At 39.5% G+C, this 26,520-nt stretch overlaps 1 protein-coding gene across 6 annotated transcripts in view; it reads left to right on the top strand.

Moving 5' to 3' along the window:
- Positions 1–26,520, top strand: part of Fggy (FGGY carbohydrate kinase domain containing) — a 399,645-nt gene that overhangs the window by 19,694 nt on the left and 353,431 nt on the right. For 5 of the 6 annotated variants that reach the window (XR_013091912.2, XM_076862364.2, XM_076862361.2 and 2 more), the window contains 3 exons: positions 7,409–7,620; positions 18,815–18,926; positions 24,212–24,363. Coding sequence is in view for 5 of the 6 variants with exons in the window: in XM_076862364.2 (XP_076718479.2) it covers positions 7,423–7,620; positions 18,815–18,926; positions 24,212–24,363 (462 nt within the window). In the remaining variant the exon portion in view is untranslated. Of the gene's footprint in view, positions 1–7,408; positions 7,621–16,574; positions 16,652–18,814; positions 18,927–24,211; positions 24,364–26,520 lie in introns of those variants that run through there. The other variant, XM_076862366.2, reaches the window with a different exon arrangement.

Below are 26,520 nucleotides of genomic sequence, written 5' to 3'. Positions count from 1 at the left end.
TAAGGACCGTGCCTGGTAGGTTGTCCAGTTCAACATATGGCTCTTACCCGTCATTGGAAAACTGACCTTTAGGTAACTGACCTTTAGGCGTCAGCCTCCTGTCTTAGGTTGATACCATTGCAACTGGATCATACCCGTCACTGACTACCGGTCCAGCATACAGCCATACTTGTGGATAGGTCTATGCACCAGTGGGGGGGTGAGGTTCTTTGCCTCACCTCTGTTGGCCCCCAAATTTGGCCTTGGTGCCAGTGGGGGAGTGAGGTTAATGTGGCTTAAGGACCGCGCCTGGTAGGTTGTCCAATTCAACATATGGCTCTTACCCGTCATCGGAAAACTGACCTTTAGGTAACTGACCTTTAGGCGTCAGCCTCCTGTCTTAGGTTGATACCATTGCAATTGGATCATACCCGTCACTGACTGCCGGTCCAGCATATAGCCATTGGCCCCCAAATTTAGACCATCACTAGCAGAAGGGAGGAGGATACAGAAATGCCACGACACCAAGCCAATTGACAGTTCCTTTGGAAAAATTGCATCATTGGTGACACCATCAGCAAAGATCACTGGTGACACCATCAGCAAAGATATGCCAGCATTACCACAATTTGCTGCACTAAACGTAGTTACATAGTCCAGGCAAGTTCTGTAAGCAGTTCAAAGGGGAGGAATCTATCAATCTGTCCGTCTCCTCCCAAAGTCCGTTTCCTCCCAAAGTAAGTTGACTCCTTGATTGAGCATACTTGTTGAGTTATATTCATTGGGATGAAGATAGGAATTCTGGCAATGATGCTAAAAAGACATTAACCTGAAAAGAATTATTAAATATAATGAAAAGGAAAGGTGAAAGTAAACAAACAGATCTGTTAACCTCCTTAAAAAAAATTCTTAACAGCTGTTTACCTGATTTAAATTAGTAAGCAAGCAGATCTGTTAACCACCTTTAAAAACAATCCTTAACAGCTGTTTACCTAATTTAAATTAAGCCATTTAAATCACGTGAATAAAAAAAAATAATAATTTGGATCCATTTTCTCATGAGCGCTCCTCATATATGAAATATGGACATACGCACACACAGACATATAACACAAAACACAAATGTGCAAACAAACGTACAACACATAAGATAATAATAAAGGCCTTGTAGCTTTACCTAGGTGAAATCTCCATTGCAATGTTTAAAAACTCCACAGTCAAAAAATAAAACTGATCAGAAAAACATTAACCTAGGTTTGTATGAGCTCAAAAAATAAAAATAGAACCTTATGATGTGGGAAAAATGCAATAATAAAATAGATATTGAAAAAAGCATCCTGGTTAATCACAGTCGCAGATGTAAGAATGGCCAAGCTGGAGTTCTGGATATCAGCTGTTATGGATTTGAGTCAAATTATCTTCTTTTTGATCTGTAGAAATCGTTTTGGTTAGTCTTTCTGGAATCCAAATCGGCTGCTGTTCTCCCTGTGGAAACACACAAACAGAGCCCCGACTCCAGACAATCACTGGGTCTGGACCTTTCCATTGTCCTGTTAGAATATCTTTCCAAAGAACTTTAGGCTTATGCACATTTTTTGGATACATATGCCTTTCCGCAGCACTAAGTCCTGATGAATCCAAATTTAAAAAGTTTAGAGTAAAAAGGGTTATTTTAAGTTTATCTTTGGGGGATATATACCCCTTTCCAATTCCCTCTTTTTGTTTTAGTAAGTACGTTTTAATAGTTTGATGAGCTCTTTCAACTATGCCTTGTCCCTGTGGATTGTATGGAATTCCTGTTATATGAGTAATACCAAATGATGAGCAAAATTGTTTAAAAGAGGTAGAGGTATAGCCAGGACCGTTATCAGTTTTTAACTGTTTAGGAACACCCACAGTGGCAAAATTTTGTAAGCAATGAGCTATAACATCTTTAGTTTTTTCTCCGGCATGAAGGGAGCCCATCAAAAATCCAGAAGAAGTATCAACTGTAACATGTAAATATTTTAATTTTCCAAATTCTGGCAAGTGTGTGACGTCCATCTGCCAAATATGGTTAGGTATCAGTCCTCTAGGATTGACTCCAAGATTAACTTGTGGTAAAAAGGTCACACAATTTTGACATTGTTTTATTATATGTCTGGCTTGTTCCTTAGTTATTTTAAAACGCTTTTGTAAAGTATTAGCATTAACATGGAATTTTTTATGAAAATTCGTAGCTTCTTCTAGTGTAGAGAAAATATGTATGTCATGTGTAGTTTTATCTGCTAAATCATTGCCCAAACTAAGGGCTCCAGGCAATCCTGTATGTGCTCTAATATGTCCTATAAAGAATGGATCTTTTCTGTCCCAGATTAGACTTTGTATAGTGGAAAACAAAGAGAAAACAGTAGAAGAAGGGGAAATCCTACCAGCATCTTCAAGAGATACTATAGCATTAACTACATACTGACTATCAGAAAATAAATTAAATACAGAATCTTTAAACATTAAAAAGGCTTGTAATACTGCATTAAGCTCTACCTTTTGAGCTGATTGTTTGGGTACTAAAAATGTAAAAGTTTGATCAGGGGTAACTACTGCTGCTGTACCATTATTTGACCCATCAGTGAATATATTTGGAGCATTCATGATAGGGGTTTTTCTTGTCATTTTTGGAAAAACTACAGGATGCTTAGACCAAAAAGACAACAAAGGATTAGATGGTAAGTGATTATCAAATGAAACATTAGATTTACACATGATTATTGCCCAAGTATTTAACTCATTAGCTAACTCATCAATTTGATCCATAGTATATGGAGTAATAATTTTATTGGGAGAAATTCCAAACACTCCCTTCGCTGCTTTTATTCCTTTGAGTATTAATTGTCCTACAGCCTCAGGATACCTAGTAAGAATAGTGTTAGGAGAATAAGATAAATGTATCCACAATAATGGACCTTCTTGCCAAAATACTCCTGTAGGAATATTTTTTGTTGGTAGTACAATAAATAATAAAGGCAAACTTATATCAATTCTATCCAAATGTATATTTTCCATATATGTTTCAATAATTTTCAATGCCTTTCTTGCTTCAGGAGTTAACATGCGAGGTGAGTTTGGATCTGATGGACCTTTTAGAATATCAAATAAAGGTCCCAACTCTCCTGTTGGTATGCCTAGATAAGGCCTTAACCAATTTATGTCTCCCAATAACTTTTGAAAGTCATTAAGTGACTTGAGTTGATCTACTCGTATTTGAATTTTTGGTGGACGGACCATGGTTGAGGATAATAGAACTCCTAAATAATTAATTGGAAAATTTAATTGTACTTTATCTATTGCTATCTCTAGATTATAATTTTTTAATAAGTTTGTAAGTGTGGCATAACATTCCAGCAATATGTTTTTATCTTTATGTGCCAATAATACATCATCCATATAGTGAAATATTTGTAGTTCAGGATTTTGATTTCTAAGTGGCTGGATTGCTTTATTAACATATATTTGACACATAGTTGGACTGTTAGCCATCCCTTGAGGGAGTACTTTCCATTCATATCTCTGATCAGGACCTTCATGATTTAATGCAGGGATAGTAAATGCAAAACGTGGACTATCCTCGGGATGAATTGGAATTGAAAAAAAGCAATCTTTAATATCTATGGCTAAAACATGCCAGGTTTTTGGCAAAGCAGACAATTGAGGAATCCCTGATTGAGCAGGTCCCATAATAACCATTTCATTATTAATGGCTCTTAAATCTTGCAATAATCTCCATTTACCAGATTTCTTTTTAATGACAAAAATGGGAGTATTATGGGGAGATATGGAAGGTTGTATATGTCCTTCTGCTAATTGTTGTTTGACCAGATCATGGGCTACTTGTATCTTTTCTTTAGTCAGGGGCCACTGAGGAACCCACACTGGTCTTTCTGATTTCCAAGTAATTTTGATTGTCTCAGTGGCCCTTTCTGAAAATCCAACCCATGTCTGTCTGTTCCTTGATCTATTTGAATTGGTGCTGCTATACCTTGTCCTTGTTTTCCTAATCTTTTTTCTTTCCTAAAACCTTGTCTAGCCCTAGTAGTGGGGGCATTAGGATTGATGTTATTTGTTAACGTCAAACCTAATTGATCTAGGACATCTCGTCCCCATAAATTTATAGGAAGATGATCCAATACATATGGCTGTATAGTTCCCTCACAACCTTCAGGATCCTTCCAATCTAATATCATTGCACTTCTATGGGGATTAGTAGCCACTCCTAGGCCTCGAAGCGTTTGAGTGGCTTGTTGTAATGGCCAATGTTTTGGCCATTCCTTACTAGATATGATGCTAAGGTCTGCACCTGTGTCCAGTAGCCCATTAAAGTCGTGTCCTTGAATATTTAGTTTTAACATTGGGCGAGAATCTAAATTTAAAGACAACATAGCCCAATCTACACCTGTGGAGCCTAATCCCCTGGAACCTCTTTCTACACTATGACTAGGAAATTTATTATGTAGGCTGGGTATTATTAACAACTGTGCTATTCTGTCTCCAGGTGAAATTACTGATATACCTCTTGGAGAACTAGCTATAATTTTTATTTCACCTACATAATCGGGATCAATTACCCCGGGACTTATCATAAGTCCTTTTAATGTAGATGAACTACGTCCCAATAATAAGCCTACTGTCCCTTGGGGAAGAGGTCCTTTTATTCCTGTGGGAATGATTTGAATTCCCATCTCTGGAGTTAGTACTGCTCTGGCAGAGGCGCAGATGTCCAACCCTGCGCTCCCTCGGGTTTGTCTGATGAGGGATTTAATGGACAATGTGTCCTGGGCACTACTCTGATGGTGTTGCTGGGTTCCTCCACTGCCCCGTATATTTGTGGTTGTGGGCCCCGGAGCATTGGGCCCGGCTGTCCGTTTTTTGGCAACGGAGCCTGATGCCTTTCTCCACGGTATCGTGGGTAAATACCTGGTCCTTTTCCGTTTTTTGGTAAGGGAGTACCCTCTATGGTAGTTTGAGAACGGCATTCATTAGCCCAATGTCTCCCTCTACGGCATCGTGGGCAAATACCCGGTATTCTATTTCTTTGATACCTAGTTTTGTTAAATCCTCCTCCTATGGGGCAACTCCTTTTAAAATGTCCTGTTTGTTCACAATCATAGCATGTTTTTGGCCTGGTATCTAAAGCCTGTTGTACTGCAGCTGCCAAGACTTGCCCTTGTTCATTAATATCTCTACATAATTTAATATATGTGTTTAAATCTTCATGTCTCCATGGTCTAATAACCTCTCTGCAGCAACGATTTGCTTGGTCATAAGCTAGTTGTTTTATTAATGGCATTGCTTGTTCCGTATCCCCAAAAATTTTGGCAGCCGTTTGAATTAGCCTATCTACAAAGTCAGCGTAAGGTTCATTAGCTCTCTGTATTACCTTAGATAGCTGACCTTGTAAATCTCCATGTCCTTGTAAAGTCTTCCATGCCCTAACTGCGTCTGCAGCAATTTGTGCATATATAGCAGGATCATATTCAATTTGTTGCCGCTGACCCTCATAAGGTCCTTTTCCTAGCAACATTTCTAAATTTCTTTGAGGGTAACCGGCTGCTGCATTTCTCCTAGCTGTCTCTGCACAAAATTCCTCATTGGCAACCTTCCATAACAAATATTGTCCTCCATTTAGCACAGATTTACACATGCTAGCCCAATCTGCTGGCGTCATGTCCAAGTTAGTAATAGACTCGACCATGCTCACCGTGAAGGGAGCTTGGGGACCATAGGTTGTTACAGCCTCTTTTAACTGCTTCACTGTTTTAAAATCTAAAGCACGGTGAATTCGCTGCCCTCCTGCCTGTTCAAGTACAGGACATGCTAATCTTTGAGGTCCTGTCTCAGGATCCCATTTATCAACTACGGGGTTTGAGGGCCACTCAGCTGTCTCTATCGGTGGGGCTGTTGGTTGAATTAAACCCTCTTGTGATAAAACGGAGTTAGTAACAGCCTCCTGTTGTGGCCTTTTTCCTAACAACCCCTTTTCCTTTAAATTTTCTTCCTCTGTCTGACTAGCTGGAGAGACCTTCTCTTTTGCTTGATCTAAAACGTCTTTCACCATGTTCTGAACCTCTAACAATTTACTTAACATCTTTTCAGTTTGTTTTAATCTACTATAAAGATAACGCAACCCAATAAGATAACACAAAACAAAACCGAAACTGAATGAAGCAAAAACAGAATAAAAAATCGTTGTATCAATTTTCTCTTCCTCAGGGCCGACAAACTTCAAACCTTTAGTCAACCATTTTTTCCAGTTTGCCTGAGAAATTTCTAGGGATAGGCAGCTTGAAAGAAAAACAAAATAAATCAAAAGAAGAACACATTGTTTTCTGAAATGGTCACCCATTCTCTCGCCTTCCCTCAGGGGCGAGCAATTTCACTTACCTTCAAGTTTCAGACGTTCCGCGTACGGGCCACCAAATGCCGCAGTCTTTCGGCTGGGCACAAATCACGAGTCTCCACACAGCTTGTAGATTCAAACAGCAATTCTTTATTCCCGAACTCACACCGGCCGTCTACAAACACGTTCTGGGGGAATCCACGTTCTCTTCCCAAATCCACTCTGCCCAAATCCACTCCTGCCTAAATCCACACCGCATGGGCTTCTGTCTCTCAAAATATACTGTCTGACCTAAGCACTCAAGAGGAACTCAGCAGCAGGATACGCCCTATTCCAAAAGAGGAACACCCTAATCTCCTATTATACTAAACCACCCTATTCTAAAGGGGAAACACCCTACTCTCCTATTATGCTAAACTGCCCTATTCTAAAGGGGAAACACCCTACTCTCCTATTATGCTAAACTGCCCTATTCTAAAGGGGGAACACCCTAAACACGGATCCTGCCCTGGTCCTTGAGCAAGGTCACCTTTCAGAAGTCCTTCCACTAGACAGCATGGGAGTAAGCTGGCAAGGAATTTGTCATACCTACTTGGCTGATGGCTCCCAGCATAGAGGGAAGCACCTTTCACACTGCCTGGTGCATAATAGATGCTCAGTAGCTAATTTGTTGAGTGACTAGACAGATTTGATAGGAAAGGTTCCTTTTTAGTACCACAGGAACTGTCCTGTTGATTCAGCTTCACTGAGAACAAGTTCTTCTCTATTGTTCCCAGATTCTAAGTTCTCCTACCACCCTGTCTTTGCTCTTATCACACTTGTCACAGGTTTGCTTAGTTAGGTAGCTAAGTGCTTCATGTGACCCTTTCAAAGAATCTAAATGCCATATCTGAGGCTGTGTCTGACTTGTTCACCAACTACTTAGCTTTGTGTGTCTAGAAACTTCTGTTGGATAAGTCCATAGTAAATGGCTGCTGCTTACATAGCCACAGAAGAATTTTGGTGATGGTCTTTGTGGATTGGTCCTCATGTTGTATTTGCACTTGCTCACCTCAGGTGGAGGGAACACAATGTCTGGAGAACAGGAGCCACGAAGCTACTACGTGGGCGTGGATGTTGGAACAGGCAGTGTCCGTGCTGCTCTCGTGGACCAGAGAGGGGTCCTTTTGGCCTTTGCAGACCAGTCGATTAAGAAGTGGGAGCCTCAGTTCAACCACCACGAGCAATCCTCTGAAGACATCTGGGCTGCATGCTGTGTTGTCACAAAGGTATGGGTAGAGCTGTGGCGTCCTCTCCTAGCACCCACTCCCACCCTGAGTGTCCACATGATGCCATGGACTCTATTGGGGTACCTGGAGATGCAGAGCTGAGCCGCACATAGACCTTGCCTCCCGGAAGCTCACAGTGTAGTGGCAGAGACTGGTAACACAGCTGAAATATGATGTGATAAGTGTCAGGAGCCAAGTAACAATGGCCGGAGCTAACCCGGAGTGGACTCTGGGAAGAGAGGAGAGGACGAGGAAGCTCGAGATGTGACCAGATGTGGAAGAAGCCACTGAGGATCGTAGCTGAGCTCTACTGTGCTTTTGGGTGTAAAATGTGTTAACATGTATTGTGAGGTGGAACCCTCAGGACATTCCTGAACTAGTTAGTATTTTGCTACTCCCATTTGATTTTCAGTCAAGAAGAAATGCAGGTGCAGAAAGTGAGGTAACTACCTAAGTTCATGTATTTGGTAAGTAGTAGAAACAAGACAGGAACCTAAGCAAGCTGCACTGTAATGGATTCTCCTGCCTCCCAAGTGGACAAGTGTGAGGAACTGCATTTGGTTCAGAGCATGTGCAAGGCATGGTGGCATGAAAACATGGTATCTTCTGAGAGGGCAAGGAGATTGGGTAAAACCAGAGCAGCTCTACTATGTGTTAGATAGATGTTCATCTTGAGTGGTCTTGGATTGTATTGAACATGCTGGCTTGGTGAAGGAATTGATGCTAGACAGCACTTGTTCACATTTAAAGTTTCACTTGTTGGTTTGACATTATATCCTGGTAATCAGGAATATCAGACTTCCTTTTATCTTACCCCCGACCCCCCAGAGGGAAGAATAAAGTCCTGGATTCCTTCTTATCCCTGTTCCTAGTTAGCTTCCTTAAATATTGATGAGGTGCTTGGTAATTTGCAGATGGACAATTCACCATTCTGTCCATATCGATCAGTCTGTTTAAAGTTTCATGAGCTCTGGGCTGCTGTTAATGCCCCTGGAGAAGAAGGCAGAGAGAGGAGGGGGAGGGCAGCACAAGAGCATTGTAAGGAATGGAAGAGGGGTATCTTATCTTCTTCTTGTTTAATTGTCCTCTCCTCCCTTCCTCCTCACCCCCGCCTTGGTGAGAGTCTTCTGCCTTTTGCCCTTGGGTCTCCTTTGTTCTTCTAACATATAGCTTTTCTTGCCATTAAGGAAATAGTCAAGAAGAAAATATAATCCCCTGATGAAAAGCTCCTTTACAAAAGGTCTACTCTAAGTACAGCTTGGTTTAATGGTAGATGGCGGCCAACTCATCATTGGCTAGAGCCTATCAGCCCCATAAGTGCTGGGGCATTTGTCCTTCGTGATGCATCTTGCAAAGGCAACCTGAGTACAGCTCTTGGTTCTTGGCCATTTCCCTCACATAGGTTTGTGACCAGATGCCAGAAGCTGCAGGATAATCATGCCACATCTATGGGGACATCATGGCTGGTATGAAGTAGCATGCCACAGGACATACATTCTGAGCCAGACCACCCAGATTGACATCCCCATTCCAACAGTTGTGAGCCTGTGATCTTGGACAATTACTTCATGTTTCTTTGTGTGTTAGCTTACCTATAAAATGAGACTGGTAATAGTAACCTCCATAGAGTTATTGTGAGGATTCAATGAAGTAATGCATATAAAATGCCATAACGGTGTCTGGAAATGAGCAATCACTGTGTTTCCTATGGTGGTGAGTAGATTGTGGAGGAGAATGGAATAAAGTAACTCAGCCATCAACACCCCAGATCAATCCCCCAAACAAACAAACAAAGAAAAGAATGAATTTCTAAGATAAAATCCTGAGTAGTCAGAAGTCCAAGAGGGAGACACTCTTGGGAATATTCACCTATTTCTCTCTGTTTGGGGCTCCTTTTGTATAAGATTTTGAGAAGCACTGTTTTAGGGCAAAGGGTGCCCTAGTACATCCTGATCTGTCTTCTCTTTCTCTTGGACTCCAGCAAGTTGAGGGCAATTGTTTACTTCCGGTTCCCTAGGGTGTTCACTTTGTGGGAGGTGATTTTCTCCCTCAGTTAGGATAATGATGATGATGATGATGATAATGGTGATGTTGTTGATACTATGATGATGACAATAATGGCAGCTTATAGTTGTTGCTCATTAATTATATTCCAGATACTATGCTGGGTCCTTTATACTCATCACTTCTTTTTATCTTTACAATTATCTTTTGAAGTAGCTTTTATTCTTTGTCTTAAAGGTGAGAAATAAAAGGGCTTTGAAGAGGTTCAGTAGCCAGCAGAGTTCTTGTAAGGAGTAAGAGCCAGTGCTGGGTGCTGCTCTAGTCACCACTGCCCCTTGTCTCTCTCTCCAGCTGCATCCACTTGCATGATGCATGCCTGGGAATTGCATGGGACAACCTGAAACTTGCTGGACTTGCTGCAGGATGGGGCACCTGAGCTGAGGGGCAGCCATGCTAGACTACACTGCCTTGTCCTGGCTGTGTGCTCATGTATGAGACGTGTGCCCCCCAAATGGGCAGGTCTTTATTGGGCCCATATCTAGCACACCTAAAAAGTTCTGTAGAAACATGCATGTCTTGGAGAACATGCATTAGTCCTTGATTTTAAAATATGCTTTTTGGAACCACAAATCTTAATCATTCAAACAAGGCAGGGAACATTGCAAAGTTAATGTATGATTAGGATTGAATTTTCTTTAGGAAAAAGGAAAAAATAAGCTGGAAGAATCATTTAACCATCAGACATTTGTTGAGTATCATTCTTTGATTTAATCTGCAAACATTTTTTTGAGCACCTACTATGCACTTAATTCTTTTTACGTTCTGGTACCTATATGGGAAAAGTATACAAGACATTTTCTGCTCCTATAGATTAAACAGCTTTTATTTGCATGAAAAACAAAAACAAAAATACATATGAAGCTAGTGAGGTACCATTTGTTCTGGGTTGGTACCTGCTACATGAGAAATGGTTGTGGGAAGATGGAGGCAGAAGAGAGAGGAAACACATGGGGTTGAGCAATAACATTAACTTCGTACATTCATAGAATTATTAAAGTTTACAGAGCATCTTCATATCCATTTGACCACATTTGACCATCTTTACAAGTTAAGTATTTATTGTTGTTTCCCTTTATAGGTGAAAAGAAAAACTGAGGGCCAGATGGTTAAGTGACTCTCCCAAGGTCACTCAGATAGTATTTGACAATCCTGGACCCGACTGGTCAAATCTATGCATTTTCTTCACCTCCAGCGCCATAGACCTTTATCTTTTGCCTAGACTATTTTAAGACAACTGATGTCCTTGTATTTCTTTTCCCTTCTCTGATCTTTTCTTGGCAACTGGAGTAACTCTTTTCCTTGAATGCTAAATTGATCATATTGCTCTTTTGCTTACAGTGCCTTGAGAGCATCACACTACTGTTGGCTAGAAGTAATATATGGGACCTGCCTTCAGGGTGCTTCCTGGACTGTCCCTGACCTGTTGTCCTGCTCTTGTCCCGATGCTTCTCTGGGATCTCTGGGCTCTAGCCACCCCCTTCATCCTCAGACCCGCACACTGATCCATTCCCCTGCCTGCATACTCACCCTGCCTTCCCCTAGCACACCTAGACTAGAGCACTGGCAGAGAGAGGCAGGGAGGAGTGACCCTGAGAGGCTCTGAGAAGGAAGGTCTCCTGGGACTTGGTGACAGTGAAGAAGGGGATTGAGGCAATGTCAGAGTTTCAATTTTTGGAAGAGCATGGGTTGCTGATATAAATGGAAGGCTTTGACTTTGGTTTCTTTGCCTTACCATCCAGGGACAATACCACACCTAAGCTCAAAGGCTGTGTAGGTATTAGCTTGGGACTGGATTTACTCATTTCTCCAGTCACTAGAGTAGGTTTTGCACAGTTGATTGCCAGCATGACCTTCCCTGTAACAGGTACCCTGCATAAGCCCTTCCTTGCTTTTCCCACCTCACTTTGGGACATGGATTGTGGATCTCAATTGCACAATTTTGGGCTTTGCAGTGTCTCTTCCCCTGGTGGGATCACTCCTCCACAGGTTTTCACAAGGCCTTCTCCTCGATCCTTCAAGGTCTTCCTCAAATCTCATCTTCTTAGGGACCACGCTCCCTTCTCTGGCACTCATGATCCCTCTGATCAACGCTTTCTGGTACATTACTTCTATACTACATAGTTTAGATGATTTATTGGTTATTGTCTAGCCTCACTAAAATGCAATATCCAAAAAACCAAGGATTTTTTTAAAAAATGTTTTTCTCTCCATTATTTCCCAAATACCTAGAAGAGAGCATAGCTGGACCTTAGAAGGGGCTTCATTATATTTTCTGAGGACTGACTAAGTGAGTGTTGAAGTGTGTAGGCAACAAAGAAGGATGGAGCCGAGGGAATGGGGATTGCCTAACTCCATGCCTGGCCCTGAAGCTGACAAAACATTCAAATCCATATTTAAAGGAATACAATACCAGCCATACAGACATGTGTTGCAAGCTGGATTCTGTCTGAGAGGCGTAGGATTTGACCCTTGCTCTAAATAGAGCTAAAAATAAAACCAGGTATGCATGTGACCTTCTGGTTCTCAGTTTGGAAGGTTTCTAAGAGACACTACCTCCCCACCCAATATGGCAGAACTTGCTGATTCAAAACACATGCAGGATTGAACCAGTTCCCACAGAAAGAACAAAGAGATGCACAATCCTTTCCCCAAATATTTGTTTGCTGCCCCAGAGCTACGAGTTGACAGTTTTTAGACATGGACCAGGTTACCAAATGAGTTTGCAGAAATCTCCTTCTCTGGAAATTCTTTAGAAGAGCAATGTGCTTTCTCTCTAGCCAGGGAAATTCTCTTGATGCCAAGTTGTTGGGGGTGAGTTTACTGAGCTGCTTTCCTTTCCCATTAATAAGAATATAAATAACAATCCTCAGGTCACCGGGTCAAGCTTCAGAGAACTTTTGGGTAGTGTGACCCTGACAGCCATCTTTTTGGGGTGGCTTAGATGGTTGAGGAAGGTTAGGATATGGGAGTGGCCCTCAGCTATGGATAAAAATGACTGTAAGGCATTTTCCATAAGTGTTTTGATTTATTAAGATATAGTACTTAAGTTTGTAAAGTTAGTGTAAAGTTGGGGAAGTAACAGTGGCCACCTAGATAAATCAGGTTTAAATGAATATCACCATTATTTTTTTAGTTCCTCATGAATGGTCTGTAATTTAGAGGTGGAGCCACTAAGCCTTTGTGACTGAAAAGCAATGATTCGGATATAGAACTCCGTAGGTCTTCAGAGGGCATTCATAAAATAGAAGAAGACATTTTCCTTGGTCCTCAGATTTGAATCCATGCAATATTCTAATGCTGTTCTTGCCTATTGCTTTTACATGTGCTTACGTGATACATAGCATGCTGTGCTTTGTACATAAAAATATCCTATGGACATAATAAGACTCTGAGTAATTTTCTGTGCTGAATGTTTCCTACCAAGTCATACAGGTTGCACAGGGCTTTCAGGTTCCTTGAATCCTGTGACCCTCACCTAGGCGCTATGTCTTACCCTCCAGAAATAGTGTCAGAAAGGCCATGAGATCAGTGCAGGAGTGGTAGGGATGGGACCAGGTAGCTCTTTGAATACCACCTCTTGTGCCTGTTTCTGCTCCAGAGCTGTCAGAGATTTGGAGTTGTGTTGAGTCATCTACATTTTCTCACCCACTTCCTCTTTTGACTCACCACAAGCTTGTGCACATGGGCTTACCCACACCAGGTGTGCACTCTGTGGGCGCCAAGGCCAGCAGGGCCATGCAGCAAGCAGAAGTTAGGGCTGGCTTGGTGACTGATTGAGGTCCCACATGTTCAATGGTGATATTCATTTAAACCTGATTTATCTAGGTGGCCACTGTTACTTCCCCAACTTTACCCTAATAAAGCTGCTGTTTATTGTGCACTGAATGCCAGATGTTGAGCTAATCCCATCATATTCTGCTGACATCTTTGGGAAATGCAGATATAGGCAACAGCTTTCTGCGACAAGGAAACAGGTTTGTGTGACTTCCCGAAGTCATATTACTATTAAGTAGCAGAGCCAGGCTTTCAGGTAAAGTTAGTGAAAGACTGGGGGAGTAATAGTGGCTACCTAGCTAAATCAGGGTTAGCTACTCAGCAGGTTGTCGAGACTCAGGCAGTCTGTCCTCAGTGCTATTGGTCTTAATTGCCATCCAATGATTTCCATGCCAAGTTGGAAGGACATTCCAGCCAGCGGAAGCCATGCCTGTAAATGCTATGGAGACCTGAAAAGCAAGGCAAGGAACAGCTGGAATTGTGTGCTGTACCCTGTCTTCACTCACAGAACGAAGGTGGCAAAGATAGGATTGAATCCAGAGTTTTGTGACTCATTGTCGTGAGGCCATGCTGCAATCACTGAATTTTTATGAAATGCAGATACTAAATATGTCTTTTAGTGGGCTTTGTAATGATGAGTTATGTAAATATTGTAGCACATAGGAGATGTTCAATATAGCAAGTTAATATTTATTTGCAATATGATTTGAAAAAAAATCATGTTTTTATTTATTGGAAATCTTCAACAATTTTGTGTATCTCTTATTTAAGGAACATACTAAATAGTAAGAAATGGAGTCCAAAATTACAAGTCTGCTTTCCCAAACAGGATAAAAGAATCATACATTTTTGAGATGAATTTCACCAAATGGAACAGTCATTTTAGCATTGTGGGGTGGACAGTCATTTTAACATTGTGGGATATAAAAAGTTATTTTCATGTTTTAAGTTAGTTGAAAATGTTAAAGATCATGTTTGTTCATGTTTTTTCAACAAAGGAAACCATAGAAACAAAATTTCAAAATACAATTAATCAGTAAGTATTCTACAACTATAAAAATTACACAAAAAAGTGAAAAATCTCTCCTCTAACTGCAATTCTACTCTCAGACAAACACCATTAACAATTTTTTTAAAAAAATTATTTACATATCATGGATATATTTCCATTTCATCTTCTATAGGTTTGCTTTTTTTTTTAACATAGTCAAGTATTAATTGAAAGAGAAAGACAATAGGTAATATAATTTTAAAAAAGTGCTTCTTGGAAAAAAATACAAAAGAATACATTCCATGAAACGAGAATGTGGAAAAGAAAATGGATCTAATTATTTAATTGTAGAATTATGTAACTATTACCTAAATACTGAAATAAATCATACTAGACTTATAGAAAACTGTTTGAAAAGCCTAATGATAAAGAAATATAAGTAAGAATTTGGTGAAAGGATAGTGAGAAAAAATGAAAGACAGTGTTATTACATGATTATAGGTTGACTTTTTATTTAAAATATTTAGTAGCTTTATAATTTACATATCATGAAACTCATTTATTGTAAATATGTAATTCAATTATTTTAGTTAATTTGCATAGTTGTACAATCATGATCATAATCCATTTTTAAAACACTTTTATTCTTCCAAAAATGTTCTGTTGTGCCTTTTTATTGTCAATTCCCAGCTCTAGTTAAAGTAACCGTTTTTCAGCTTTCTGTCATTATAGTTGTTCTCTCTAGAAATTCCATGTAAGTGGAATCATATGACATATTTTATGTTATGTTGTGTCTGGTTCTTTTCACTTATCATGACTTTAAGGTTCACCCATCTTGTTGCCATATCAGTAATTTATACCTTTTTCATGCTGAGTAGTATGCCATTGTATGGATATACCATATTTTATTTAACTTTTGATTAAATTATGATGAATATTTGGTTTGATCCCAACTTATTTGGGAATGTATTAGCATGTTTTCTATCACTATAATAAAATACTTGAGGTTGGTAATGAATCAAGAAAAGAGGTTTATTTAGCTCACAGTTCTGGAAATTCAAGGGCATGGTGCTGGCTTCTGCTTGACTCATGGGATATAGCCTCATGGGATATAGCATTGGTGAGAGCACATGTGGGAGGGAGAGAACACATGGAAAGACAGGAATCCATACAGTGGGAATGGGCCATTCTTAATCTTTTTTAACAGTCCTCTCTTGTGAGAAATAATCTGGGTCCCACATAAACTAAATTAATGTCTTCTGAGTGCAGTGCCCCCAACATCTTCCCACTAGGCTCCTTTTCATAAAGATCCTACTACTTCTCATATCACCACACTGGGGACCAGGCTTCCCACACATGAACTAGTATTATAAATAAAGATCCTATGAATATTCACAGATGAGTCTCTCTGTTCACATAAGTTTCTCACTCCCCTCTCACTGGGTATATATCTTGGAGGGAAATTGCTAGGTTTTGTGGTAAGTTGTGTTTTAAAAAATTGCCAGACTTTCTTTCAAAATGACTGTATTTTACATTTGTCCCCATATTGTGTGAGAGTCCCATTTCCCCTGCAATTCCCTAACACTTGTGTTTGTCAGTTGTATGATTATAGCTGCTTTAGAAGGTATGTAGTGATATCTTATTGTGATTTTAATTTTCATTTTTTTAATTACTAATGACGTTGAACATTTGTTCATGTACTTATTGGCCAGTTGTATATCTTCTTGGTGAAGTGTCCATTTTATAATTGGCTATTATATTACTAAATTATTTATGAGGGTTCTTTATATAATCTACATTGAATTGTATTATCATATATATGATTTGCACTTATTTTCTCCCAATCTAATTTGTATATTCATTTTCCTAATCATTTCTTTTAAAGAAGAATTTTTTTAAATTATGAGGTCAAATTTATCATTTTTTAAAAAATAAGTCTTAACTTTTAAAGAAATATTTGTGTAATGCAAGATCACAGAGATTTTCTTTGGTTTTTACAATTTAGGGATATGATACATTTTGAGGTGATGCTTGTGTATGGTGTAATATAAGAGTCTCAGATTTTCTTTCTTTCTTTCTTTCTTTTTTTTTTTTCTTTTTGCAGATACACATTTAGTTCTATCACTACTGTCAAGCAGCCTGTCCTTTCCCTGTTCTCTTCTACTACTCAGAAAATATATCCTTAGCAATGGTATATTTATAGTAAGTTTTGAATTCAGGTAGCATAACTTTTACAGATTTGTCTTTTCTTTTCAAAAATGAAAAAAAGAAGGAAGGTAACTTAACTCTAGATCTAGATTGTTTTTTTTGGGGGGGGGGGTATTTTATTAAACATTTAAGAAAGAAACAGTATGAAACTTATCATGACTTTTTATGTCCTTTGCATTTCTGTATAAATGTTAAGAGACGCTTGTCAGATTTTACAAAATAAAAGAAAGTAAAACATAACTAGCTATCCCGGATTTTAGAGGAAGTTATATAAGTTCTGTGCATCTGAGGAGACTGCCATATTATCGGTGTTAATATTGTATATTTCTCTAATGTGGACTTTTTGTGTGTTTTGTGGTTTCTGGTGACTGGATGTTGAACATCTTTTGAAATATAAATTACAAATATCTGATTATTTGTTTTGATACTAATGTGAGTTGCATTATTTCCTTTATTTCATTTTGATATCAGTTTCTATAGATAGAAATATAATTGATTTTATATGTTAATCTTAAATCCTGTGGTTTTACTCTACTTGTTTAATACTTCTAGTAGCTTTTTTTGGTAGATTTTTTTCTTAAAAAGTTTTCTGCATGTGGAATCCTATCATCTGCACAGAAAGATATTTTAATGTTTTTTTTTCCCCACTCTGTGTGCCTTAAATTTATTTTTCTTGTCTTATTTTGCTGGCTAGATTTTCCAGTACAAGCTTGAATAGAAATAGTAAAAGTGAACATTCTTGCTTTTTTCCTAATCTAGGAAAATTATTCATTTTATTAATTATGTTAACTAAGTTTTTGTAGATTCTCTGTATCAGTTTGTGTATGTTATCTTTTATTTCTCATTTATTGATTGTCCTTATTTTTTTGAAGGATCTTCTGCATCTTTTGAGATGATCATTTGGTGTTTGAACTTTATTCTTTTATTATATATATGTGTGTGTGTGTGTGTGTGTGTGTGTGTGTGTGTGTGTATGAATTTATGGTTATTAAACCACCCATGCATCCTTGGGATAACTTCACATGTTCATGGTGTACAATGCCAACTTAATATGTTGTAAAACTTGGTTTGTTAATATTTTGTTAAACAAATTTAAACCTAGGTTGATGTTAAATACTAGTCTCTAATATTCTTTATTTTTAATGATGTCTTTATTTATCTTTGATATTAATTAGGTTAATGCTAGTCATGTAAAAGTTGGTGTAAAGTGTTTCCTCCTTTGCCATTCTAAACAAGTTTTGTATAGATTTCATACTATTACTTTCATAAATGTTTAATAAAATCCCCCCCCACACACACACCAAAAAACAAAACAAAACAAAAACCAATCTGGGTCTGGAGTTAAGTTACCTTGCTTCTTTTTTTCTTTCTTTATTTTTGTATTTCTTCCTGTCTTCATCTCTCATTGTGAATGGTTTTAGCTTAAATTTGATTTTTCTCAATTTGTTTTGTGACTTTGAACAATTTCCCTGAATATAGTTATTTTTGATATACTGACCAATTTTATAATTTTATTTTGCATAGATTTGCTTCTCTCTTCATGCCATCAACCCAAAAGTCACTTCTAAGTTTTTCACATTATTCCATCTTAGAGATGTGCTATAGTTTATTATCCAGAGACAATTTCTTGTTTTTAAATATATTCTTATTAGTAATTTATTAAGATAGTTTTCTAGAAATGGGACTGTTGGGTCAAATGATATACATATTTTTTAACTTTAATATATACTGTCAAATTATTTTCCCAAATTGATACTCAATAATTACAGTTAGAATAATGTTCAAGAAGACCCAATTTCCTGTTTCTTGTCATTATCATATACTGTTAATCTTTCATACTTTTACCAATATAAAAACAAAAATTTGTATATTTTTATTTGCTTACCTAATTGTAGGGCAGTTGAAAATATTTGCACATATTCTATTTCTTTTTTATTAAGCAATATTCTTGCCTTTTGCTTAATTTCTAATAGGTTGGTTATCTTTTTCTGATTAATTTATAGGATCTTTTGGTATTTTAGTGATATTGAACTCCTATTTGGTTTATATTGTGGATGATTTTTTATTTAGTCATTCATTTCCTTCTTGTTATAACTTGTATTAAAGCTTTTAAAAGTCCAGTGATGTGATTTATGTTTTTGTTTGCTTTTAAAACAGAAAGTTGTACAAGGGATCGATTTAAACCAAATTCGAGGACTTGGGTTTGATGCCACATGCTCTCTGGTTGTCTTGGATAAACAGTTTCGTCCTTTGCCAGTAAACCATGAAGGTAGGACCACTTCTCTCCCTCTCCCTGGTGGGGGAGACTGTCTGGGGTGGCCTTGGCTCTTTGGTGCAACATCAGCCATAGGTCTTGTGCCACTGATAGTGAAGTGTCAAGGTAGAGTGTGGAGGTCAAAGTCAGAAGCTTGCAGAGCCTTCAGTATGACTGAGATCGCACTGGAGGTGGATCAGGGAGGGACTTGTTTCCATAAAGCCCTAGGGCCACAGTGGGAGCTAATGAAGGATGTGGGGTCCTTCTGGGGTGAGCAGCCTTGAAGCAGATGAGGTTTGGTTTTGTGGCAGGGAGTGCTGGTGTTGGCAGTGCTTGTGAAGTTCCTATAGAACTTTCATTTTAGTGGGCGCACCACATGCAGTTAAAAGAGCTAGAGTAGGGCAGACAGGTCGGGTATCCCATGGAAACTGGAAACAGATGGCCTCTCTCATTTCACTAATCACACCAAAAACATTCACATTTAATGATGGTGTTCTAATTGGTGCTTGTGACTCCAGTAATGAGCTGTTTCAAATGTAAGGTGCCACTTGGGGCCAACATCAGAGATTTTCCCAGGGAATTTTAGCCAGTAGTGCTAGCACTAGGGTTGAACACCCAAGAGTCTACACTAGTCAGAATAAAATGGGTCAAATTTGAGAAGAACAGCACGTGTGTGATAAACGCCTATTGATATTTAATAATGATTCAGTAAGAGGAAGACATTAAGGAATGGTGGAGAGTGTGCTGTTCTGGACCTCTTGTGTTCTGTCTGGGCATTGCCCATCTGTGGTTGCCAACGTAGCCATTATTTGGATGAGATTCTGTAGATGATGGTTGTGGACACTGTCATAGCACCTTTCGTACTGGTGGCTATGGGATAGTAGGGCACACGGGGACACACTGAATTGGAATCACACAGTGACTAGGGCTTCGCTCTTTGGCTGATTCCTTTACCTTTGAATTCACTTTACCTTTGAATATCTGGTTTTTCCTGTGAAAGAACTGGAATAATGAAACAGTAGCTTTACTGAGAGAAGCTAGGGCCCGACCCCTGAAAGCTCAGGTCGAGGGAATGTGTTCCACTCACTTGTGTGGAGCAGTGATAATTATAAATGGCCTGTGCTCAAACCGTCTGTAAATGGATGAGTGCCTAGAGCAAGGTTGTAACTTCTATCTTTTATTTGCATACCCTGCCAACCCCCCCTTTTTCCTGATATGTTTACTAGCACCTACTATGTGCTCTGCTAAGTCCTATTTTATTGAATGCTGATTCAAACATGAATCCAAATGATTCTTGCCTTCAGTGGCCATTCAAGTTGGCTTTCTTCTGGCCGGGGGGGTGGGCAGCTGCAGTTGGGGCCACTCCAGAGAACAGAGACCCGAGGTAAACCAGCAGACCCCAGCCCAGCAGAGCAGACACTCTACTTACTAGACTCTTGGGGAAGCTGCTGGCACTTCCTATATTGGCCCAGTGAAAGTTAATGATTGTCAGTTAAGGATACCCTAGGAGGAAGTCTCATCTTGGGTAGCACTTTAAATGTTGGAGTCTGTATTGTCTGATTGACTAAAATATGTTTTTTGTTTTTTTTTGCTTTTAAACTGACTGTGCATTTGTCAGTTTAAAACAGCAGATCATTTTTATAATTGACATTCATTAGACTTACCTCCAAGGTTTGTGTTCAGTTGTCCTTAGGTGGGACTAGGGTGTCACCATTTGTTTTTTTAAGAAGGTTCCTTGGGAGTTGTGGTGTTCGGAGAATCACCAGGCACAGATGAGTGGACAGTTCAAACAACAGGAACAGACATCTGAAGTAGGAGAAGAGAGTTCCTTATTAACACAGTGGAACACACCGCTGGATGCCATCTTCCAGGGTGAAATTGTCTGTCACCTGTTAGTAGGTCCTCTATTAAAGAGGGAACTAAGTTGAATCCCTAATTATAAGTGTTGAAATAACTTTATTCCACCTGAAAGGTTGAAATGTACCCATTCATCAGCTGTACCCAGCTGCAGGTGTCCACACCAGTTTCTTGCCTTTCAACAGATTCTATTAAGTCGGATCCTATCTGAGGTGATTATCCTATGCTCAAAAATGAAATTAGAATATTAAGGTGGTTTAAAGATTCTTTAAAGACTGCTTCTGTCTACTAGGCAAGGATCCACTCTGGGTTGGTTGAAGGAAAGGGAATGGGGTCATGGAGATGACAGATAACCCCAATCACTGTGAACACCAAATCCACAAGATTGGTAGAATGCTGTCATCTTCAGGTGTTAACCAAAAAAATTAAAAACAAAATAAATTAAGCAGCATAGTTGAGAACACTATGCATGACTGTGTGATGAAATAGTCTTGTTGTTAGTTTCTCCTTGGTCCTTCTTGTTTTGAAGGTCAGAACAGCCCCTGGGTTGGATCCACTGCAATTGCTGCTGCTTCCTGCCCTGAAGCCTTTAGGCTCAGAGCCTAACTTTGGTTGTATCATCCCAGTAGGGAACCCTTTGGAGCAGGGGATCCCAGGGTGATAACTGGGGCTGGGGAAGGAGCAAGTGCCCATACATCTCTGTGCAACAGAAATTTCATATTTGGATGTTTTTGCTGGTTCATAATAACTTTTTTGTCCTCGACTGTGACAGGAGCATAACCTGTGAGTTGTTCAAAGTTTTAATTAAGTGAATACACAGATGAGTAATTTGCCCTTGGGTAAGCTGTGCAGCTCAAATTCTGCTCTACCAGTTCTGCCTCAGATTCTCCTAAAATACGATGTGTCTGGCCTGTGCAGTTTCACATGCTGTCTCTCTTGTCTTGTGTCTCTTTCCTCATGTCCCTTTCACCTGCTTCCCACTGGCTGGTCATTTTAGAATTAAATAAAAGCTCTCCTGCCTCCTGAGATCTCTCTGTGCAGCTTCAGAATTAGTCTTATCTGAGCTGCACCTGTTTCGAAGCCTAGCACTTCTGTTTGGGCAGTCCATGCACTATATAGACCCTTCCCTCTCAATGAGACACAAGCTCCTGTGGGCAGAGACTGAGGCCCATTTTTGGGATCCCCATACCCAGTATTGCACCTGGCATGTAGTAAATGCTCAATAAAAGACTAAACAAACTTTGGTTGAATCATTTACTTGTGATTTTTTTTTCTATGAGAATTGAAAAAAGGATTAACTTCTCAGCTTTTGTCTAAAATGAAAATAACTATAATAAACATAGGAAAGTTATTCTGAACAGTTCTCATTGTGTTGTTCTCACTACAGAAGCTGCTGATTGAGAAGCTAATTGGCTTCTCTTTCCTCTTGTTGAAAGTTTAGGAACATGTGTTTCTGTTTTGAGGCAGTTGTGGATACATCCTCTACAATATTTAAGAAACAGTACTGATTTTGCCACCCACACATGTGTGTACATATGTGGGCACATACCCACATTTGGATTGCCTGATGGTTCCTATAGGACCTGAATGTCACTGTTTTTTGAAAGCTGTACAGATAATTCCCATGTGGGCCTAGGGCTGAGGAGCAGAGCCTCCAGCAGTTCTCTTATAAAGTAGAAGCATTCTGCTGTTAACAAAAAGGATTTTTGACACACTTATGCTTTATCTTATTTTCAGAGTATTGTGAAGCTGTTTTGGGACCTAAAGTCTTTCCAATCAGGCAAATCAGTGACTGAGACTTTGCAATTTGTTTCTTATTTAGATATTTTCTTAGGTTGGCTTTTTAAAATTTTAGTTTAAAAAAGATTTTTCAAAGATAAACAGGCTTTTGTGTACCTTTTATGGACTTAAGTTAAAAATAAAATTTTTCCTTATTTGCATTAGGTCTTTTTTTTTAAAAGAAAGGACTATTTATAACCATACTGCTCACAAATTGCTTTTTTGCTTTTTCTTTGTATACACACACACACACACACACACACACACACACACACACCAGTAGTAATCTGTGCTGTTTTAAATTGGCTCACCTGTTTCATGCCATGTGGATTATGTTTAATTCCAGTTTATTCATTTTACCAGAACTCTGCACAGATCTGGGTGCAGGGCACACGTGTATTTCCCAGCTGCATGTCACTGGGCACATGTTCAACTCCTGCATCTCAGTTTGTTGTTGAAAAACAGAAATAATAGTACTCATAGTGGAGGGGTTGCTTTAAGGACTTGGTGAGTAGAGGTGTGCAGAATGTTTAACACATTGGGAGACAGCAAACACAGATGATAAACATTTGCTATTAGCAGTGTATGTGGTTGCTGCAGTTCTTTTGCCACCAAGAAAAATAATGTGTGATGGCCCCTGGCTCAGTAGCTGATGGCCCTGTTGACTTTCCCCTAATCACCTCTCAGGTACGTTGTTGCCATTCCCTGTAGGATTTGTGGCTGTGGAAGGAATACAGCTTGCTCATCAGGACATGGTGAATTTAAAGGCTAGGGAAGAGAGGGAGGGACTGTCAACTCTATGGGTACAGCACAGGGGGGATTGGATGTAAGAAGTAATCCTCTTTACCAGTGGGTTTGATTTCTGTTCCTTACGATTTACTCCTGCAGGTCTACCAAGGGACAGGGTCTTGCAATGTCCCTCATGTGCATTATCATTTATTTAATGAATGAAGGCTCTTAGTTATTCTTTATATGCTATTCAACATTGTTATTCCCACTGTACAGATAAGGGCACTGAGGCCAAGAGAAGCTTAATAACCTTCTTGCATTCACTATTAGGTTAGCCTGATCCCAAACTCCTGTCCTTCCCCCTCTACCAAACTGACCATTTGAATGGGAGAAAAAAAAAAACGAAACATCTAAACGAGCCAGTTTTAATAAACTGACTGAAAAAGTGACAGTAGAAGGAGATAAATTCCATGCTTCAGCTGTGAGATGGATTACACCATCAAAATAATTCCCCATATTTAAAGGAGGCAAATCTAAAGATGGAATATGTCAGTCTTGTTTCATAGGCTCTTCTCAGTGGGCATTCAGAAGTGCTGTTCTAGAACACAGGGATGAGAAAGGAAGGGAAAAAGTTGAGGGAATGAACGATTAAAATAATTAATTGGTAGCTTTCGACTGGTTTTAGTGTGGAGGGTTGGCCCTGGAGTTGTGGTCAGGGAGCAGGTGACTAAAGCGGCATATGGTTGTGGGACTGGGCATCATAAGCCTTGCAAATGTCCTTCCACTTTTATTCTTGACCTACTAGATTGCAGAAGTTGTGCAGCATATTGCCCCAGAATCCATAATTGTCCCTTTAAGGAAGGAAAACAATGCACATCTACATTCACTGCTCTCTGCCTTTGTCTCAGTCTCTGTCTCTCTCTCACTTCTGTCAGGGGATTCCCGTCGAAATGTCATCATGTGGCTGGACCACCGAGCAGTCAGTCAGGTGCATAGGATCAACGAGACGAAGCACAGTGTCCTCCAGTATGTTGGGGGCGTGATGTCTGTGGAAATGCAGGCCCCAAAGCTTCTCTGGCTAAAAGAGGTGAGTGCATAGGGATGAGGGGAGATTCCACTCATCGTGGGTCTGTATTACCAGACACCTTGCTATAAAGTCTTTTCTTAGCAACCCTCTGAGGAAGGTTGATCCTTTTGTATTGATTAAGTTAAAGTTAAGTCACTCTGTTTTTTTTTTTTCATTTTTAATTGGTGTATTATAGTGGTACATATTGGTGGGATTTGTTGTTACATATCTTTACATACACACAATATAACAGTATAATTTGGCCAATATCACTCCCCAGCACTTTCTCCTCACTCTTCACCTTCCAGTCCTTGGTCCTTTACTTTACTGATCTCCCTTTGATCTTCATGAGACACCACCCCTCCTTTATTTTCCTTTTTCTTCTCTAGCTTCCACATATTCAAGAAAACATATGATCCTTGACCTTCAGAGTTTGACTTATTTCGCTTAACATATTGGTCTCTAGTTCTGTTCATTTCCCTGCAAATGATATAATTTCTTTTTTTTTTCTTTTGGGTGTATGTACCACATTATCCATAATCATTCAGCCTTTGATGGATACATAGGCTTGTTCCAGTTTGGCTGTTGTGACTTGTGCTGCTAAAAACATGGATATGCATGTATCAATGTAGTATGATGACCTTAATTCTTCAGTATAAATACCAAGGAGTGGTATGGCTGGGTCGTGTGGTGGTTCCATGCCTATTCTTTTGAAGAACCTCCAAACTGATTTCCATACTGTTTGTACTAATTTGCAATCTCACCAACAGTGTAAAAGTGTTCCCTTTCCCCCACATCCTGTCCAGCATTTATTATTACTTGTATTTATTATATGACTGCCATTCTGACTGGTCTGAGATGAAATATAATTTTAAGTCAGTCTGTTTCTGTATGCTTAGTTCATGTCAGGCACTATGGTAGGTATTTTGCACGTTACCTCTTCAAATCCTAACAACCACCCAGTGAAGTAGGTTTAATTTATTTATTTATGATAGGGGCTCAGTTTTGTAGATAAGGAAACTAAAGCTCATAAGAGATAAACCACTTTACCCAAAGTGACACAATGAGTATGTGGCAGAGCTAAGATTTGAACCTAAGATTGGCTGACTCCAAAATCAATTTTTTTAAAAAACCCAGTACTCTGTCGAAGTTCAGAGAGGTTAATTACTATTCCCATTAGAAAGTGGCAGAGCTGGGATATAAGTCCAGATAGTCTGGCCAACCCCCCCCCCCTTTTTTTTAAATACACTTTTAGCCCCAAATTATTCATCTTTGGCCTTGTTGACATTTGAGGATATCTCTTTCTCACCTCATCTGCCCTTGGGTTTTCACATCCGTGAGTGATCTGGTGATCCTGGTCAAAGTGCTTGCAGGTGTTCCCATTTCCAGATGTGAGGACTCCTTTATGAAGTGTGGAGAGTGGTGATGTCAGCTTAATGGTTCCCATTAGAGATGGATGTGTGCAAAAGTTCAAGTCCTTTGGAACCTTGGGGACTTGAAAACCCCTAGGTGGTCTGGTGAACAGAGAATCCATCTAGTGAGCAAGACATGGGGTGATTCATTCGCTGGCTCTGGGGTTGCAGGTAGGCTGACTCATCAGTTATTCGGACTGTGTGTGGAGGTGGGGGAACTTAAGGGTGCTTGCAAAGGTGCCCCTGGGTTGTCACTGGGGAAGAAGAGGGGGAAGGAAGAAGAGATTTATTAATCAAAGCAGGCTTGGCTTGTTATCTCTATTATAAGTTTTAATCTGCAGAAAGGCTGTGACTGCTAAGAGTTTGAAAAAGGTTTCTTGGGGGTCAAGGATTTCAGAAATCCAATTCTGACTCTATTGTCTGCATTGTGTGCCGTGGGTAAGCACTTCTTAGCCCAGGCCTCCCTTTTCCCATCTATAAAATGAGAAGGTTGAATTAGATCAGTTTAAAAATCTGATCCAAATATATGTGGAAGCACAAGTTGGCATACAGAACTGCTCTGTCCCATGTATTTTATAGGCCCTGCTGGTTTAATGCTAAGAACCTTTGCCTAGTAGGCAGCATGGGGAACTGAGACTGAGACTGAGGATATGTGGTTTCCCAGATACCTGATAGATCCGGAATTTAAGCCCATGTCTCCTGGGCTCCATTCCTAGCTCATTCCATCATGTCATGCACTACTGAAATCCCTCTGTGAAGCATGCCA

This window comes from Callospermophilus lateralis, chromosome 7, assembly GCF_048772815.1.
Source record: "Callospermophilus lateralis isolate mCalLat2 chromosome 7, mCalLat2.hap1, whole genome shotgun sequence".
Classification (NCBI taxonomy): domain Eukaryota; kingdom Metazoa; phylum Chordata; class Mammalia; order Rodentia; family Sciuridae; genus Callospermophilus; species Callospermophilus lateralis.
This window is presented reverse-complemented; position numbering and strand designations above follow the sequence as displayed.